Here is an 18024-nt window from a genome sequence, read left to right as displayed (position 1 = left end):
TTTTTCAACTCTTTTGAAGTTTCCAGTTTGCAATTTTGAATTGTTATTTTTTGTGTGAGAGGGAAGTGAAGTAGATCTGCACAGTTTGCTGAAACAAGTAGAAAAAGTGTTGTCGTGCTTCCCAGTCAGAGATTAAAACAGTTTCAATTTACATGGCAAATAACTGAAAATCTGGCCTGAATCTAGAGATGCCCTTCCAATCTCAGAAGGGCCTTTCATCCAGCAGTATTCAGCAGAGGTGAGTGAAATGGAGGAGAGATAATTCTCACTGCCCTTCCTACCTCCCCACCATAGTCTGGACTAAATGACTGGAGAACACTCAAAAACAGCATGAGAGGTAGTACATGGGTTTATAGTGAGGAAGGTGAATCGATGAACATTGTCTCCTTTCTGTTTGTTCATGGAAGGACACCTTTGGCTCCAATCCTTTGTTCTCAGGAATCTATCTGACTAATTTTCTTGTTCAGTTTAATTTAAATGGGCCCAGCCTTCAGTTTAATATAAATAGTCATAGCCTTCCATTTTATAAGTGGATTAGAGAAGACAAGGTAAAGTATGTATTTATTTTTAGCTTTTAGGGCTAGTCCTGCTAATGAAGATGATAGAATGTGTACTCATGCTCATTTTACCTGTCCATGTTAACTGTAAAATGTTTCCTGGAAAATTTTAGCACTGAAAGTCGGTAACTTTGATTGGAGGCTTAATTTCCATGTTCTTGGATTAGCTGTAAATGAAGAGACAACTTTATAGGGCCAGTTATTGTTTGAAAGGTTGGAATCATGCTTTCCTATTACTAGATTGGAGGTTTAAATGTGAGTTTTATTTAATCATATTTTCCCCCTTTCTGAGTTGAGACAGGGAAGCAGCTGTAAATTAAAAACAGTGGGTTGATTGGAACTTTACTCATGGAGCATTGGTCTTAAAAATCTTTATTGGTTTGGGAGGGAAAAAAAATGGATCTAAATAATTTTGTTAGCTGAAAATAAATGGTCCAAATTGCAGACAGTTTTGTAGCCTTTTTAAAACAAGTCCAGCTGAACATGGTGAACCAAAAGTAGTAATTTTGATGAAAAGCAAAACTCCATTCAGTGCATTCTTAATATGAGTAGTTGTCATATTGGGGCCAGTTGAAAATATTGTTTAATTTGAATTCATGCGTTATGCCAGTTGCTTTGTATGGAGAACATGATTTTTTAATAGTCCAGGGAGATAGGTAATATGGAAATGCATTCACATGCTGGCTACAAGCTTGTAGAAAATTATTTTTTTCATACTATGTGTTGTGACAGATATCTAATGGACAATGAAGCCTCCAATAAACAATAAGATATAATGCCTTCTGGAAACATTTTTAAAATGACACTGTTCATTTCACGCCCATCTTTGTACTTTTATATTATTTCTGCTGACTATGAATCCTCTCTTACTGTTTCCAAAAGCATCCTAAATTTGCCAGACAGTAATTCTGAAAAGAGTACTATTACATATTGAAATATTAGAACATCTGATTACCCTTCTTAAAATTTGTACAATATTGAGGAAATTCCTGTTATTTAGGTACTGGCTAGTTTGATTTTTGTATTCTAAATAATGAATGTTAAGTAGAAAGTTTTGATAAATTGTCAGGTATTGGAGTTGTTTATATGTCATCTACCTGTTAATTATTTCCATGTGCACATATGGCTGCTGTAGGAAAATAAATGCTTCATGGTTTTAAACTGAAACTATTGCTGAGTTTGTCTTGGCACTAACTTGAGCTTAAAGCAGTCTCTTCTGGTGTGCTGACACATGGAGTTGCTTAGATATATTAAACATTTTCTCTTGTTTGGCAAGTGAAACATAGACTTTTGTTCACATAAGTCATGTAAAAATCATGCATTGCAGGAGCTGACAGTTTGAAACAGGAAAGATAGGGGCTGCACAAGGATTAAAAACAACTTTAATATCCAACAGCTTTTTCCATTAGGGTACAGAGAGTTGTAAACTAGGTTATGTAATAGAAAAGTGCATCCTAGCGCCAGTCATTATTGCATTCTACAGCTATGAAATGAAGATGGGAGCAAACATTTTAACATTTGTTAAAGACTTCAGTTTCTAAATTAATATGAAAGGGTCATTTAAAACCCTAAATTAAAAATGAGGCACTTGAAAGTCATAGTTCAGGTGCTAGGCAAGGACCATGTAGCCTTGACGTGTGGTGAAAAAACAGTTGTGAGCAATATGTCTTATGTATGTCCAGGTTCTGTTATACTCCATTAGCTTCAGCCAGTTGAATCCTTGGAAAGGAATTCATCTCTTCCTCCAAGCTCTTGATGTGCGTCTTTTAGATTTCCAGTTTGAAAATTCCCTTCACCAAGAGCGTTCTCCAAAAAGTGATCCTGAGTTACTGGAAAAAAGCAGATGAAGTTGGGTTCTGAAAGTCAATCATATCAGGAGAAACTGACTGAGTGAGAGGAAATGAGTGCAGCATTTGGTTTCCCATATCTCCTGGTCTTAGGGATTTTAAACTTCTGGAAACGACTCATTGCTTCCTACCTCCCTAAAAAGTTCCAGTCATTTCAGTTAGAGAAAATCTTTCAATATTGTGTACCCATCATAATGCATGGATCAACAAAAAGGAGGTGATAATCCTTTAAAATGTTTATTTACTATATGAAATTGAGATATAATTTTGTTTTTAAACGTTTAACAAATATAAGCAACAACAATTACTATAGCAAAACGTGGAAGTCCTAGCACTGCGTTACATATACTGCTGTGTTTCAGGGTTTTTTATGCTTAACACTGGTTTTCTGACATGCTAATAATTTTAGTAAATTGAGAAGTATTCAGGTCTCAGTTGTGCTCTCCAGTGTTCTGCAAATTCATTGCTTTACATATTTGTTTTTGGAACAGTTAACATATAAAGAAGAAGCACTTGTATAATATATTTTTATAATTAAGGCATAATAAAGATTCTGAGTAAAAGGAGATCATACTCTTTCAAAATGTTCTTTGCTTTGTTTTTCTCACAAAGCAAGGAGGACAGATGATATATATATATATATATATATATATATATATATGCAGGTTTTGGTGTCCTCGGGTGTCTTCCCGTGTAAAAGTTGGGGTGTCTAGGCGACGTTTCGACGAGGTCTCACTCGTCATCTTCAGGCTGGTGCTTTCGGCTTCTTGTTACTGGAACAGAGCAGGATCTCAGTGTTTGAGTTCCTATAAATACTGTTGAGGGGGTGTGGTGTATAGCCTCCAATGTTCTGGGCATATATATATATGATAAAACTAAGACTCCTCCCTTTCTTAATTAATGGCATTAATGTATGAAGCAAGTATGTTATTTCATAGTTTGGGACTTTGCAAATAATAGGGAGTAAGTATGATAATCTTTAAAAAGTCCAGAATCAAATATGTGTTAGATTCAGATGTACATGCATATTAAACTTCAGTATTGTATTCTGAGTATGTTAAAATGTAGCCTGACTGTTTCAGCTATTGCTTTTTGATGTTCCTTTGGTGAACCTACTTGCTTTTTATTTCAAATGTTGGTCACAGGACAGATACTGGTCAGTGGGTGCTGAACACGAAAATATTGTCCAAATTGTATAACAAAAATTATTCCAATAAGCCTAAAATGGTCAATGTCTGTATTAAGACATTTATCCAAAGATCTCAGGGCGGTTCACAGCATAAAGATACAAGTGATCAGGAGGGGATCTCTACCCTGTCACCATTAATGTCAAGCAAATGTACTTTTACTGACCTGTCCAGAACCACCAGTGCAGTGACGCCAACAGTGGCTGTGATGTGCCGTGGTACTGCTTTACACTGGAGTTGGGCTCTTTGATTTTATGAGCTACTATGCCATCATCATGCATACAAGTACATGTGTGATCTGTGTTCCATGCCAAGGAGCTTTCTTCCTTTGGCAACACTTATTTTTAATACACGGCTCCTGGAGGTTTGCCATGAAACTATTGAGTCCAAAGTAGAAAAAATTCCTCACCCCACCATAATGGTATCTTCCTTAACATTACAGAGATCCAGAGGAATCCAGTGTTCCATCTTTGGAGAAATAACTTAATCTTCACTTTAAAAAGCAATGTTACGAGCAATGTTAAGGATTACAGGTTTACATATTTCCTGCTTTGTTTTGTGTGTTTTTTCTTTTAAATTCAATCTAAAATGTTGCAGAGTTCTTTCTCATGAAAGTCATCACCTTCAGAATCCCCTCCTGGTAAAAGCTCGTTCCAAATTTAGTGTCAGTTTCTCTTGTTAATCAAATGCAGAAGTTGACACATGTTCAAATCCTCACTTCACTTTGAGTCTACTTAATGCTATTTTTTTTAAAAAAAGAATCATGACAAATGGAGGATTAGTTCTTGAGCCAAATTGGGGATTATTGGCCTTTTTTAAAGGAATAGTTTGGAATGGTTCATTGTTTAATAAAGAAATATGGGATATACTAAAGCACCTTGGCTCATTTGATACTAATTATAGCATAAGTGTTCCTTTAAGATGACCTATATCTTTCCATTAAGAATGATGGCTTTACAGAGCCAGCCAGTAATCTCTGTAGGGTTTTGTTCTGAATGCTGGGAAATGGATAGGGGGAAATTCTATGTCACCAGTTCTGCACGGTCAAGCAAAACGGATCTGGTTGCAGACACATTTTGACCAGGTCCTGAAGTACATTTTTAATGAAAAGCGGGGGCGGGGGGAATCCTCTTGTATGTCAGACTAGTTCTCAAGAATCTCTTGTTTTGAGATGAATTCCAAATACTTTTACAGACACATTCTAGCTTATTGAAGTGAATCATTTTCTCACTTTCCTACCCACCTAGTGAAGAATACTATCTGAATACTTTTCCGCTGGTGGCAGTTCCATGAATCAGTTGTCATACAATTAGAGATGAATGGGTTTCCTGTTTCTGGTTATTTTTAAAATATATATTGTTCTACATTTAATGCAACAGGTAATGGAATACATAGTAGGACAGAAATAATAGTTTCTGTTGGAATGATTACAAGATAGACAGGTTTGATCTCCACAAGAATTTCTGCAGGTTTTAAAAATTTATGTGAAGCTTGAGTTAAACAATACCGACTTTGCTTGAAAAGACTATAGACAGTCGAGGTTGGAGCAAGTCTGCTAAGTAAATTGCATCACCTAAATATCATCTTAAGTATTCCAAACAGTTTTAGCTAAATTCATTATACTACTGGAATAGGATAAAAAGCCTGTTCTTCAAACCACCATCAGTAAGCCAAGAACAAACCTTGGCTATAGGTTCAGACATAACACTAAGCAAGGGATTATAGTTTGTTTCTTCCCAGCATTAGTGGGGAGGAGTAAAGTGGGTGTGATTGGCTCGTGAATGACCAACTGTTAACTGTGATTTATTGTGATGTCTGAATGCTGCCAGTTTGTATGTCCCATAATATAGGAACAGTAGGTTGTGCTTTCTCTTTTAAGTATGGATTGTGCAAAGAATACTGAACTGTAGTTCACATCAGACCTTTTATGCGTGTTTGTGTGTGTAGGGAGGGAGAGAGCGAGAATAGTTATGGCTTTTTCGATACAGCAGTTAGTTTTTATTTTGGAAATTGCAGTGTATGAAATAGCTTTGATTCTCTAAACCTGCCAGTCAATTCCATGTTTTTACAACTAGAGGGTATCCATTCTTCCATTAGGGATGGTGGGTAGTATAATAGGATGGGGCACAAACCATTTTATGTCTGTTTCTGGCACTATACCTATAAGCAGTCAGGGCTCTAGATGTTTGGGGCTATGATCTGACTTGGATTGTTGAAGGAGATGAACGGCTTCACATATTTAGGGGGGTGTAAGCCTGATTACTGTGGAGTCTCTTCAAACTGACGATATGCAAGTCAGTTGGCCAAGCACAGAAAGGTATTTTAAGTTATAACAACAGAAGATCTATCAAGTTCAGAATTTCACAAAGTTTCAAAGAAAAGCCCCTTCAATAAGAACATAACATGGACTTTTATTATAGACAATGTAACTTAATATATCACTATCTAATGCAAATAGATAATATAACTTTAATATATTGATATATAGCAGTAGTGTTTCACTACTCAAAACATTTTTTGAAGGGGTGTTTTTTAAAAATTTATTTTTGAGGGGATTGAGACTGCTGAAAGAAGCGGGGTATTGAACAATTAAAATTCCTGGAGTTCACGAAAGTTGCTTGGTTGTAGAGCAAGGAATTCCATCTACTGCATGATACAGGTGACCTTAGAACCTGGTATTACACACTCTCGACCAAACTTTGTAGTCCTCTGATGTGATCAAATGTCAGCTAGGAGTTCGTGCAAGATAATGATCAGTTTATACATGTGCTCTAGAAAAGGATATAAGGTTTCCCTTAGCAGGAGGGCTTAGGGGTCTGAATGGCTTCTGTTGTGTGGGAATTCTGTGGTTTACAAATAGAGCAGCAGCCGCTGGAAAGTCTGATTCCAAACCATTTGAGGAGGCCCTCCTTGTGTGTTTCTGAAGGAATGGCATTCAGAGGTGGAAAGAAAGAACCCCTCTCATGGTAATGAACTGTCAGCTCTGCGGCTGTAAGTGAAGTCAGTTTTTTAAAAGCTGGATCAGTTGGCTCAGTAATTTGCCTGATGGCTTATGTTCCCAGACTAAAGTTTTAGGGTGTGACTCTTTGTTTCCCTATTATGAAGTTGTTAATTTGATGAAATAGCTGCCCGGTAACTTGAAGGTGAAATAGTTGTGTTAGGGAAACTGAAATGTTACAAAATTTTGTGTACTGTCAGAAAACCTTTGTACAGCATTGTTGTCATTCGCACCATGCAGAGGCAGCTTCAGCAAACCAAGACGTCTATTTAGTTATGTAATGCTACTTTAAATATAATATTTTTTTTCAAACCTGGGGGAAATTGTAGTGAAATGTCCTCAGTTCCTGGCTATCCCTGAGACACAGCACAAGAACTGATAGGATGGCAGACCTTGGACTGCATAAAGATTAGCATCCCCTGCTGTGTTGTAATTATCAGAATCTGGACAGTCACTTATTTGGCTGAAATGATTCCATACAGTTTTCACATGAAAAGTAAAACCTAAGCAATGTGACAGCAAGAAGTTTTTAAATCTCTCAGCAGGATGTCATAGGGTATATTTATAAACTCCAGCTGAGCAGTTGCTCTGCAGTGGAATTCCTCCGGCATTGAGATAATAATTTGCACAGTCAAATTGCCTGCTTCACAAAAACCCAGGGAATTATGAGCACATAATCCTCTGTTAATGTCAACCCACAGGCAGCAAGAAAGCGTAAGATTGCCATTCGAAAAGCCCAGGGGAAAAATGCAGAAGCCATCCGAGAGTTGAATGAGTATCTGGAACAGTGAGTGTTTTATAAGAATACGTATTGTGTTTTGCTATTCTGATAAATCTTTTTTAATTAAAATGGAATTTACATTTGATTTACTACTTTTTCTTCCCTGCTGTTCATTTTGCAGAATTCTCCATGTTTTGTTTTGTTTTTAGATTTGTTGGTGACCAAGAAGCCTGGCATGAACTCGCAGAACTTTACATCAATGAACATGAGTAAGTTATTTGCGAAGCCTAAAACTAAGGGTGTGTTTTTTTTATGTATAAGGAAGAAACTAGTAACTAAGGCATCTGTTGGAAAATAAACAATTTCATTTTAGTAGGATAAGCAATATCCTAAGTAGCCTTTTGTGGCTGCCAGGTCCCTTTATTTTCTTTTTTATTTAAATGACAGAAAATTGTTTTTGTGTTTGTTTTGATAGTGATGGGAATAAATTTCACCTAGTAGGTGAAACTGTCGGGGGGGGGGGGAGGGAACAGCTACAGACAGCTAGGGCCGACAGATTAGCAACATTACTTAAATTGTTTTATGCTCTAGATTTAAGGAGTGGCATGCATGAACTGCATGTAAGGTTTAGGCATTTTCTTCTTTGAAGAATCATACTAATGATATGGTTTGAAAGTCTACTCTAGTGCTTTCTTCACAATCTGCAAGTTTAAAATGGGTATTTGCTCTCCTGGGTAAAAGACACCATGCAGTCAAGAATGTTGAGTGTTGGACGAACTTTCTTATTGGATATTTAATGTTTTTGTTAGCTTTTTATTGCTTTAGTGACAAGAGGAAATCCCAGTGTGAGTGGATTAGCTCAAAGCCTTAGTTCAAGTTTTCTAATATCATGGCATTAATTCTGACCTTCATTCCATGGCAAATAATTGTGGTTTTCTTCCGTCTTTATTTTTTCAGCCCAGGTCTAAATTGTACTACGATATTTCCTTCCTTCCTTTTCAGAGAATAGACAAATAATGAGATTCTCAGGAGAAAAGGCAGCCATTCCATTGGGTTTCAAAAAACAGCTGTTTCTCACAGTAGAAATAACGTGACCTATTTGACAATTGAATTTAATAGATAATTTTAGTGTTCAGATTTCCAATGTGTGTCAAGAAATTGTCCTGCAACAAACATCCTGATATTTTTGTGCAATGTTTAGTACTATAATAAACTTTGTGTTCTCAATTTAAGTCATACTCAGAGAAGACCCATGGAAATCAATAGGCAATTAAGTCACTAATTGATTTCAGAGCGACTTTGAATTGACGACAAAATGGCAGGAAAGAAAGGGGCAGTAGCCACCCCAACAGATAGAAGGAACTCAAAACAGGAGGAATTTAAACTAGATATTGCAGAAATCCTGGTGGAAATTAGGAAAGACATAAAAGATACTGAAAAAAATTTAGACAATAAACTTGATAAAATAGAGGAAAAAATTGATAGATCAGTGGCAGAATTAAAGGGTCAGCTAGGAGAGGTTAAAATAAAGTCACTAATTGATTTCAGTAAGTCAACTGAGGATCAAGTAGGATGCCACTTTTACTATTTAATTAAGAGTCAGCAAAATGTATGGAATTAATATTAGTTTGCTTACAGCTCGAACATCAGACTCTTAGACAACCTTAAAGAGTAATAATTTTATTGTGGCAGAAGCTTTCCTGTACTAAAGCCCGCATAGAAAAAAAGGCTAATGTGCACACACACACACATTTTCAAAGTTTGTAAACATCAGGGGGGAAAGGCAGAGGGGATAAAATTAGAGGTGACTTAAAAAATAATAATGAAATAAGAACTTATTAATGCAAGCACATTAAATTTTTTATTTATATTAAAACTCACTTTACTTCTATCCAAAATACTGTTTTGGTAAATTATAAATACTTATGACAATAAACCAGAGGTGGGCAGCTTTTTTTCTGTTGAGGGCCACATTCGCTTGGCCATAATCTCTTCGGCTGCATACTGGCAGTGTGGCCAAGGCCAGAACCAATTATTATTTCTCTTTCTGACACTTCCTTCTGTTTTGCATTGTGCCCCGCCCCACCCCCCACTTTTTTCGCTTTCTGCCCATGGACTGCAGGTTCCCACCGCTGTTAAAAAGCAAATAATATGAACACATACTTCCCATCTCATAGAAAGTGCTGTTTTCTCCTGTAATTACCAAGCCTTGCTTCTAAATGTTCTGCACAGAAAAGCTACAGTTTAGCAAAGAATAAAGCGTGCCTAAGATAATTGGTTTTAAATGGGTTCAGCCGCACCTAGCGTCATGCTTGATTGGGTAGCGTTCAGCTTAGTTTTACTCAAGAGTAGAGCTGTTGAAATTAGTGGACCTATATCATGTTCATTAACTCCAGCGGGTCTACTGTGGATAAAACTGATTTGAATGCCACCCTTTGTCTTTAAATGATCTTGGTTAGTGCGTCCTTCTAACAGCAGAGAATGTGCCAAGGGCAAATCTGTAATGCACTAGTGACTCACCTGTTGCTAAGAATATAGAATTTCTGGGTGTCAGAGGATGTGGGCTGCATGAGCAAAGGTTTTGGCTAATGTCCATAGACAATTGCAATACTTTGTATGTAGGTCGGCTTTGAAAACAATCTGGAAAATGCAGCTGATCCAAACTAGGGCTGCAAGACTCTTAACGTGGCCTGTTTGATCATATGCTAGTGATTTACAAGCTGCACTTGCTCCCAGTCCTATAGCTTAGGACCTGAGTATTTTAAAAAACACCTCCCACTTGTATTTACCTCATCCTCCTCAGTGGGAGATTGTCCAGGGTCTGTCAAATGAAGTGATGGGGTTCTAGTCCAGCAAAATCTAGAATGCACAATGTTGGCTATCCATGCTTCAAATCAATCTACCAGACCAAGAGACCGTGGTGGTGTCTGATATCAGGCTGTCTTCAGTAAACAGCAAGGCTTTTTGTGTGGTGGCTCTGCTTTTAAATGAGTTTTTGAAGGCCAGTCTGAGGTCCTGCTTTTAAGAATAAAGGTGGTGCTTTTCTGTTCCATCCTTTGATGCTTATCTTTGCCTTTGTAAGCCTGACTGCTGCTTGCTCTTGTAATCATTTTGAATTTTGGCATCAAATTTGAAGGTTTTTAATTCTTCAGTTTTATGTAGGCTGCTATAGGAACCATTGTTTGAAAGATAACTAGAAATATAATAACTAATTAGCAGAGTGTGGGTTTGGGGCTTGCATTTGCTTCAGTAATGTGCAATAGTGTCTTGAGTGTGCATTTTTACCTTCTGCCTTAACAAAGGCTAATGGGAATGAAGGGTACTGATCTTAGCTGCTCTGGTGAAAATGTTTAGCAATACTTTAGGGAAGCTTTTAATGTTTGATGGATTACTGTATTTTAATATTTTGTTAGAAGCTGCCCGGAGTGGCTGGGGAAGCCCAGCCAGATGGGCAGGGTATTGTTGTTGTTTCAGCTTCAGCCTAGTTTCAGCTAGATGGATGGGGTACAAATAGGGTTGCCATATTTCAAAATGTGAAAATCTGGACACAAAAGTTGTTGGGCTTGTTTTTTATTTTTTATTGCAAAATTAAGTTTCTGAGCTATTTTTAAGGGAATTCGCCAAAACCTACAATTCTGATATGCATTGCCATACATCCAGGTTTTCCCGGACATTTCAGCAATTTCCGCCCAGACACTTTCCTGGGTACAAATAATAAAACTATTTTACTCACATATTATTATACTCACGTTTCTCCACATGGCCCTATATGTTGGAAGGCATGGTCATGAGAAGAAAAATGTCCCACACATAGTAGGTTCAAGTGTTGCATAGCAGGGGGGAGGTGAAGAGAGTAGAAGTGCGAACAAGTTTCAGGAGTATTTTCTCCTCTTCTGCTGTAGTGTGTAGAGTGGAACTGGTAAAGCTCATATATCGTGGGATAATGAGCCTCAGATGGGCCCTGGAGCTATGTGTCTTGCTTGTGAGTGAGGTTTGTGAGTCCCTCTTTGCATATTAATATCAGAAGAGTGTAAAGCATAAACTGCACTACCTGTGCTTTTGCTTTCTCTTCTGTATGAAGAAGAAAACTTTGAGTATAAAAACTTCACTACAGTGGAACCTCGGGTTACATACGCTTCAGGTTACAGACTCCGCTAACCCAGAAATAGTATCTTGGGTTAAGAACTTTGCTTCAGGATGAGAACAGAAATCGTGCTCTGGTGGCGCGGCGACAGCAGGAGGCCCCATTAGCTAAAGTGGTGCTTCAGGTTAAGAACAGTTTCAGGTTAAGAACAGACCTCTGGAACGAATTAAGTACTTAACCTGAGGTACCACTGTATTGCTGTGCTCCTGTAACTGCACTAGTGGTGATAGTACTAGTACTACTACTACTACTACTACTACTAATAATAATAATAATAATGGTGTGATTTTCTGGTTTTGTTCTTCAGTTATGCAAAGGCAGCCTTTTGCTTGGAGGAACTCATGATGACTAACCCCCACAACCACTTATATTGCCAGCAATTTGCAGAGGTGAGTATTTCAGGACAGTCTGGGTAGCTAGCAGTTGTCTTTGCTCAGCGGCCAGTTGGCAAGGCATGTTGTCCCTGCAGTCTGCCCACTTGTTGTCTCCCACGGCTTCTATTGCATTCTTTTTTTGTACCGCTGGCTTGCATCCTCATATTTGGTTAGCGGACTGTTGTACTGAGATGTTTTGTTTTCCACTACAGTGGTACCTTGGTTTACAACCATAATCTGTTTTGGAGGTCCGGTTGTAAACCAAAACAGGTTGTAAGCCAAGGCGTGCTTTCGCCCGTGTGCCCCCCCCCAATTGGTTGTAATCCAAAAAAAGGGACACGCACTTCCGGTTTTGATGTGGTTGTAATCCAAAATAGTTGTAATCCAAAGCAATTGCAAACCAAGGTACCACTGTAATTGCCAACTTGTTTTTTTAATAGTTTAGTTAAGCATCAAATACCCCTTACACATTTTAACTCCATTCTTCAAGCTGCATTAGTCTGGTACTCTTTTCACTCTCAAAGGAAAAGCTCACATTTCCATTTCTGGGATTTATTATAAGTGGAACAACTTTTCATAATGTTAAATTAAACATGCTCATCATTCTTGCATTTGAAACAGGTTAAATATACCCAAGGAGGGCTTGAAAACCTTGAGCTCTCAAGAAAATATTTTGCACAGGCGTTGAAGCTGAACAACAGAAACATGAGAGCATTATTTGGACTTTATATGGTGAGTATGAAGGCATTTAATCCCTCCCCCCAAATAATTAATTTGATTTTTAAAGCTTTGCAAGTGGGGTTGAGACAGGAAAAACATGCCATGCTCCTTGGTGCAAGTGTGATGTCAGGTGTGATGCATAAGTCGGGTTTGGCTTGTTTCTTCCTAGCCTTAGCAAACTTTATATAACACCAACAAATAAAGCAACTTTTTTCTTCCTATCATTATAGGCAAGCACATCTTAGTGTCATTGAAGTATTAAATCATTTAATTTAGCAATTCTATTTCAAGTACAGTACAAAAGTATTTAGCTGAAGCATTAAGGTAACTAAAAATTCCTACTAATTAACTTGTTCTATAGCTTCTTGCAAATTTTCAATAGGATCTTAAAACTGATCCATTAGAGAGAGAGAGACTTGTGAAGTTTTTTTTACTCTTAGTGTAAACACGCCTCATTTTACTGCATGGAAAGTTCTGAGTATGTGCACGCCAAAGTACTTCCACCACCTCCTCCGTCCTTTTTCTTCTGGCTTTATTTTGGTACCTTCAAGAGTTCTGATACACTGAGACTTATTCTCTGCAGTGTACATGATGCCTTCCTATGCAGATATACTTTCTGTGCAAGAAAACTGTCCTTAAACTATCACATCATAAGTGCACAGATCTGTTTCATTCTATGCCCAAGTACTGTACATTTCCATTCATGCTCTTACATTGCAAGAGCCACACACATTGTTTTCACTTGTTATGAGTCAAGCTTCTCATGTGGTTTGCTGCTCTACTTGCATGTCAAGAATGGGAGCTAGGATATATGATCCTCCCTTCTCCTCCTCCTTCTGAATGTCCTGTTAGGGAACTGGGCATGAGAACTCATTACCACAGAGAAGCAACAGTACTGAGGTTCCCTTCTTGACGATAGGTTCTTGGGAGATAAAGGCAGGACTATAATTGGACAAACCTCAAGCCTTTTTTCCGGGGCAGGGGGCCCTCTTTTTTGCATTCAACTTAAAGAACTAAGTTTATCACCAAATGCACTCTGGCGTGAACCACCATTTGTATTCTTGTTTTGTTGAGCTAAGAACATACGATGTGCATACAGCTGCTGTAGTGACAAAGCTTTCTTATATATAAAAAAGGCATTAAGTAAAGGATTCTCGGTATTTGAAGTGCTGATTTCCAGCTTACACGCTTTTTATAATAGTGCTACAAATTCCTTCTAATGTTACTTAAACAGCAGTGCTGTGGAATTTATAAGAATAGGGCTACTTAACGATTAAAACATTTTTTTATTGCTGTCAGCATAGAGGATCAAATATTGACTTATCTTATAAAACTGCAGATGAAACCTTTTCCCTCTCAAGGTCTGTGGTGCTGCTTGCTTTTACTACCTGTTGACAAGATTTGAGGTTCTGTAATGCTGCCAGATCAAATAACAATTTCCATAGAACTAGCAGTCAGGATGTGCCGTCCTAAATGTTCGCATTTTCTGGAAACGAGATCATTCCTGCTTTGTGCATGTTAACAGCAAATCTTCTTTTGAAGTTCATACATTTGTGTTTTAGAACTTGTAACTTAAATAGCATGATATTCATGCACATTCAGGCCTTCGGTTTTAGAAGTTTTGCTTCCAAGTTTTCTGAATTGTTAAGGGTATGGCTGGAATCCAGAGAGCTGCTTTAGACGCAACTCAGGGCTTGTGAATGCATCATGAACGTTTGAGTTTGTCTTTGAACAGCATGTCCCTATGCAATATACAAACTGATTTAGACATTGCCCTGTCTCTCAAAAGTGGTTTGCCAAGTAGCACAGGGAACTGCTGTTTGCAGAGATATTAAAAGTTCACTGCCGTGCCTACCTTGGAACAAAAGAGAGACTAGCAGAACCACAATGTCCAATTTCTTACTTGCTTGTTATCAAAAACCATTAACTTAAGATATATTGTAGTTTTTGCTTTAATGTGTTTTGTGTTAATACCTATGCTCACATTTTTCCTGTTGCACTGTTTTATCATGTTCCATGTGTATTCAATATTCAGGTTTATTTTGCAAGATTCTGTTGCTGATTTGTTTTTTTGTCTTCTTTCTAGTCTGCCAGCCATATTGCTTCCAATTCCAAGGCAAGTGCAAAAATGAAAAAAGATAATATGAAGTACGCTGGTTGGGCAGCAAACCAAATAAATAGAGCTTACCAGGTGAGTACTGTGTTAAAACTCTGATATGCTTCGTGCACCATGTTACAATAGACCTTTTCACCTTGTTTGCCTCTGTGGTAGGCAACTGGAATTGGGGAGGCAGGAGTGTGGGATAAAGTCATAAAGAGGCCATGAAGATTTCAGAGAATAAAATAACATTAGGACAAAAGGATTTTTATTTTGTTTTTCATCTTTTTTAGAGGATATGAATATATTGCAAAAGTTGTCTAACCTTTGAGTGTATAGTCTGAAGGAATCCTTGTGCATAAATTTAAGTGTCTGCTCAACTATGGCAACATTACCATATTGCACCATTGCAGTTTGACTGGAAAGCCAGTAACTTAGCTTATTTTAATTTTAAAAAATTAGTTTGATAAAAGAAGCTATTATTTATGGGATATTTGGTCGGATTTAATTGCTTAGCTTTAATCAGTCTTGAGATGTTTTGAACTGTTCCTCTGATTCTGTTAAATTGATGGTATATATAATTTATCTCCAAAGATCAGTGTAAATCTGAAAACACTGCTTGTATTTTATTTATTTCTCTTTTTTTGGTAAACTTATGGTCCAATTCCATAGTTATGTTGGAGCTGGATCAAAATAATTGCAAATTGGCCCCTCTCTCAGTTGATACTTACCAGAACAGTTCACATTTTACATAACTAAAATGTATTTAAAACAAATGTCAGAACTTCTTTGTGACTTCATATGTTTGTGATGTACTGCATACTTCAGCTGTATTTTAGCAGAAAAGTGACAAATACCATATCTAGCTGAAAACTGCAAGGGGAATTTCAGTATGCAAGATACAATTACGTAGATTAGAAGTTGGCCAAAATCTCAAATTAACACCCTACTCGGGCAAAATGTACTATAAGAATCTTTACTGAATAAAGACCAAATCCTGGTTGAGCTGTGCTTATTGTATGGTTTGGTCTGTTTCTATATTTGCACTGAAACTACTGAAGAGCCTGAAGCAAAAGGGCTGAAAAATTGGTAGGTGGCTTTCTTCACATTGAGTGAATCTGTTCTCAATAAGTACTATTCTACTAAAGGTTGCTATCTTACAAATGAAAAAAAAATGAACATGCCAAATGATTCTTTTAAGGAGACTCGTATTCTGTATGGCAAAGGTATCTAGTCCCTAGTTCAGGGGCCTGGTCCAATCTCCCAAGCAATTCTCTCCCCTCCCTCAAAAAAACCCCAAACCCATCCATTTTGGCAGCTGCAGGAAAAAGGAAAATAAAATCAAGTAGACACAGTGCAGAGGTGAGTAGAGAGCCCAGTGCCCTAATGGGGATGCTGGTTGCCACCTCCCTGTTGATCTAGTTGTGTGGATCAGCTTAGGAGGGGCATGTTAATGAAAGAGTGTGGGATCACCACACCCACTTTGGGCCACATGTACTTAGAACATGCAGCTCCAAGTGGGTTGGATAAGGGTGGATACACCCCTAATACAAATAATAATAATAATAATAATAATAATAATAATAATAATAATAATGTTTTAAACATTGTAGTGTGGCCACTATGGGATTTAAGGGGAAAGAATCAGCTTGTCTTAACTGTTTGGGGCCCTTAAAATAACTGCACTAATTAGTTGTGAACTAATGACATAAACTGCAATATATCTAAATCACTAAAACTGAAGAATCCTCGCTTGTGTTCTGTGTGCTTAACATCAAAGCAAAATGTAGGTTCCTATTCCTTCAATTAGTTTATTGTGTCTGTAATGGAAGCATTTTAGCAGAGAGGTGCAAGTTTGATTAACGTTAAGTGGTTTTTTTTTAAGCCCTTAATATGATCCACTCAGTAATTTCACTGATAAATGCTTTTGGACACATGACTAAATTCTCTAGTGTTAGGCATCCACATGTTGTTTATTAGCGGTGAGGTGATTCTGTTACAAACCATTTGGGACAGAAAATTTAATCATGATTTCAGAGAGACGGGGAAGTAAAAGCTTTGTCATCAGCTGAATTGGTGCCTAATGCTGGAGTACACAAAATAATTGGTCATAAACTAGAATTCGAAGTGATTTAGATGTCCAACTAGGCTTTTATTGATTGTGACACCATTGGGCTTTGTTTGTTCTAACTTGAAGCCTATGCCAATGTCATTAAAGGAAGCCATTTTTCAAGTTAACAAGGGCCTTTCCTCCTGTTACAGTCTTATGTCAGAGCTGTCCTAAGTGTCCCTAAAACAGAATAGGCATCGTACTAATTATTTTGAGCTCCCTATTCCTTAAGCAGTTTTCAAATCAAGCACAAGGTCTTTGAGATTTTTCTATAATCAGTTTCTTAAGCAGTTAAACCTCTGTAAATATATGGTTGGGGCTATCTACACACACACACACACACACACACACACACACACACCTGGCCCCATTTTTCACCTTCAGTCTTCTAAGATTTGGGGTTAAGATTACTTAATCTTTGAATATGGTCCAAGGGGGTCAAAGGCAGGTTAACAATTCTTCCGTCTTGTTCCAGCTGGAATATTACCTGTCTTACTACAAAATTTTGTCATCGGGTCATGAGACATTTGCTAAATTGCGTTAATTATGAGAGAAAAGGAACACATCATAAATCAGGAAATCTCGTATGCAGGACAGCCATGGTACTTGAAGAAGAAAAAAAGCATTAAACTGGAAATTTATTGGGTGTTTAGATGTTAATGTTAGTTTGAGAATAGGTCATGAAAAAAAAATTTAGATACTGGCAAGCCCTTGAAAAGAAATTACACCTACAAAGGAAGGGTATATATGTTGCAATACATGGTTTGGACCAAATTACCAGTTAGGAACTTCTTTGACATAAGCCTACTAATTAATTAATTACTTAAAAATTAAAAAAACCAGGTTAATTTTTAAGAGCAAAAGCTGTCTGAAGTGAATGGAACGTGAAAATCTTAGCACAATTCCTGTTTACATCGACCTGAATAATTCTTAGTAGAATGTATCATTAGCTGGTAAATCTTCTGCAAATAATGAAGAAAGTGCTGGAGCTAGCTCATTGTAGGTACAATCTACTCGGCTGTTCTCCTGTGCAAATCCTTTGAAAAGTATTAGAGCTATTCAGGAGTGTCATTGCACGTGGCCATTTGTACGTATGCCCTGTTAACACACAGCATATTTCCCACCGGGGTTTGTCCCTGGAAGTTTGGATGGAATAGTCCACCCATTTATCACTGCTACAGCCATACGTTTGCCCGTATAAATAAACAGCAGACTGTAGGACATTTAGTTGGTTGCATGTAAAACCACCACAGGTGCCAAGATCTCTC

At 37.5% G+C, this 18024-nt stretch overlaps 1 protein-coding gene across 2 annotated transcripts in view; it reads left to right on the top strand.

Moving 5' to 3' along the window:
* Positions 1-18024, top strand: part of EMC2 (ER membrane protein complex subunit 2) — a 40109-nt gene that overhangs the window by 20028 nt on the left and 2057 nt on the right. For both annotated transcript variants that reach the window (XM_081918991.1, XM_081918992.1), the window contains exons 6-10: positions 7291-7376; positions 7520-7579; positions 11762-11843; positions 12450-12560; positions 14635-14739. In XM_081918991.1, the coding sequence (XP_081775117.1) occupies positions 7291-7376; positions 7520-7579; positions 11762-11843; positions 12450-12560; positions 14635-14739 (444 nt within the window). The remainder of the gene's footprint in view (positions 1-7290; positions 7377-7519; positions 7580-11761; positions 11844-12449; positions 12561-14634; positions 14740-18024) is intronic.

The sequence above is a fragment of the Podarcis melisellensis genome (genome assembly GCF_964234715.1).
Source record: "Podarcis melisellensis genome assembly, chromosome: 7".
Lineage (NCBI taxonomy): Eukaryota > Metazoa > Chordata > Lepidosauria > Squamata > Lacertidae > Podarcis > Podarcis melisellensis.
This window is presented reverse-complemented; position numbering and strand designations above follow the sequence as displayed.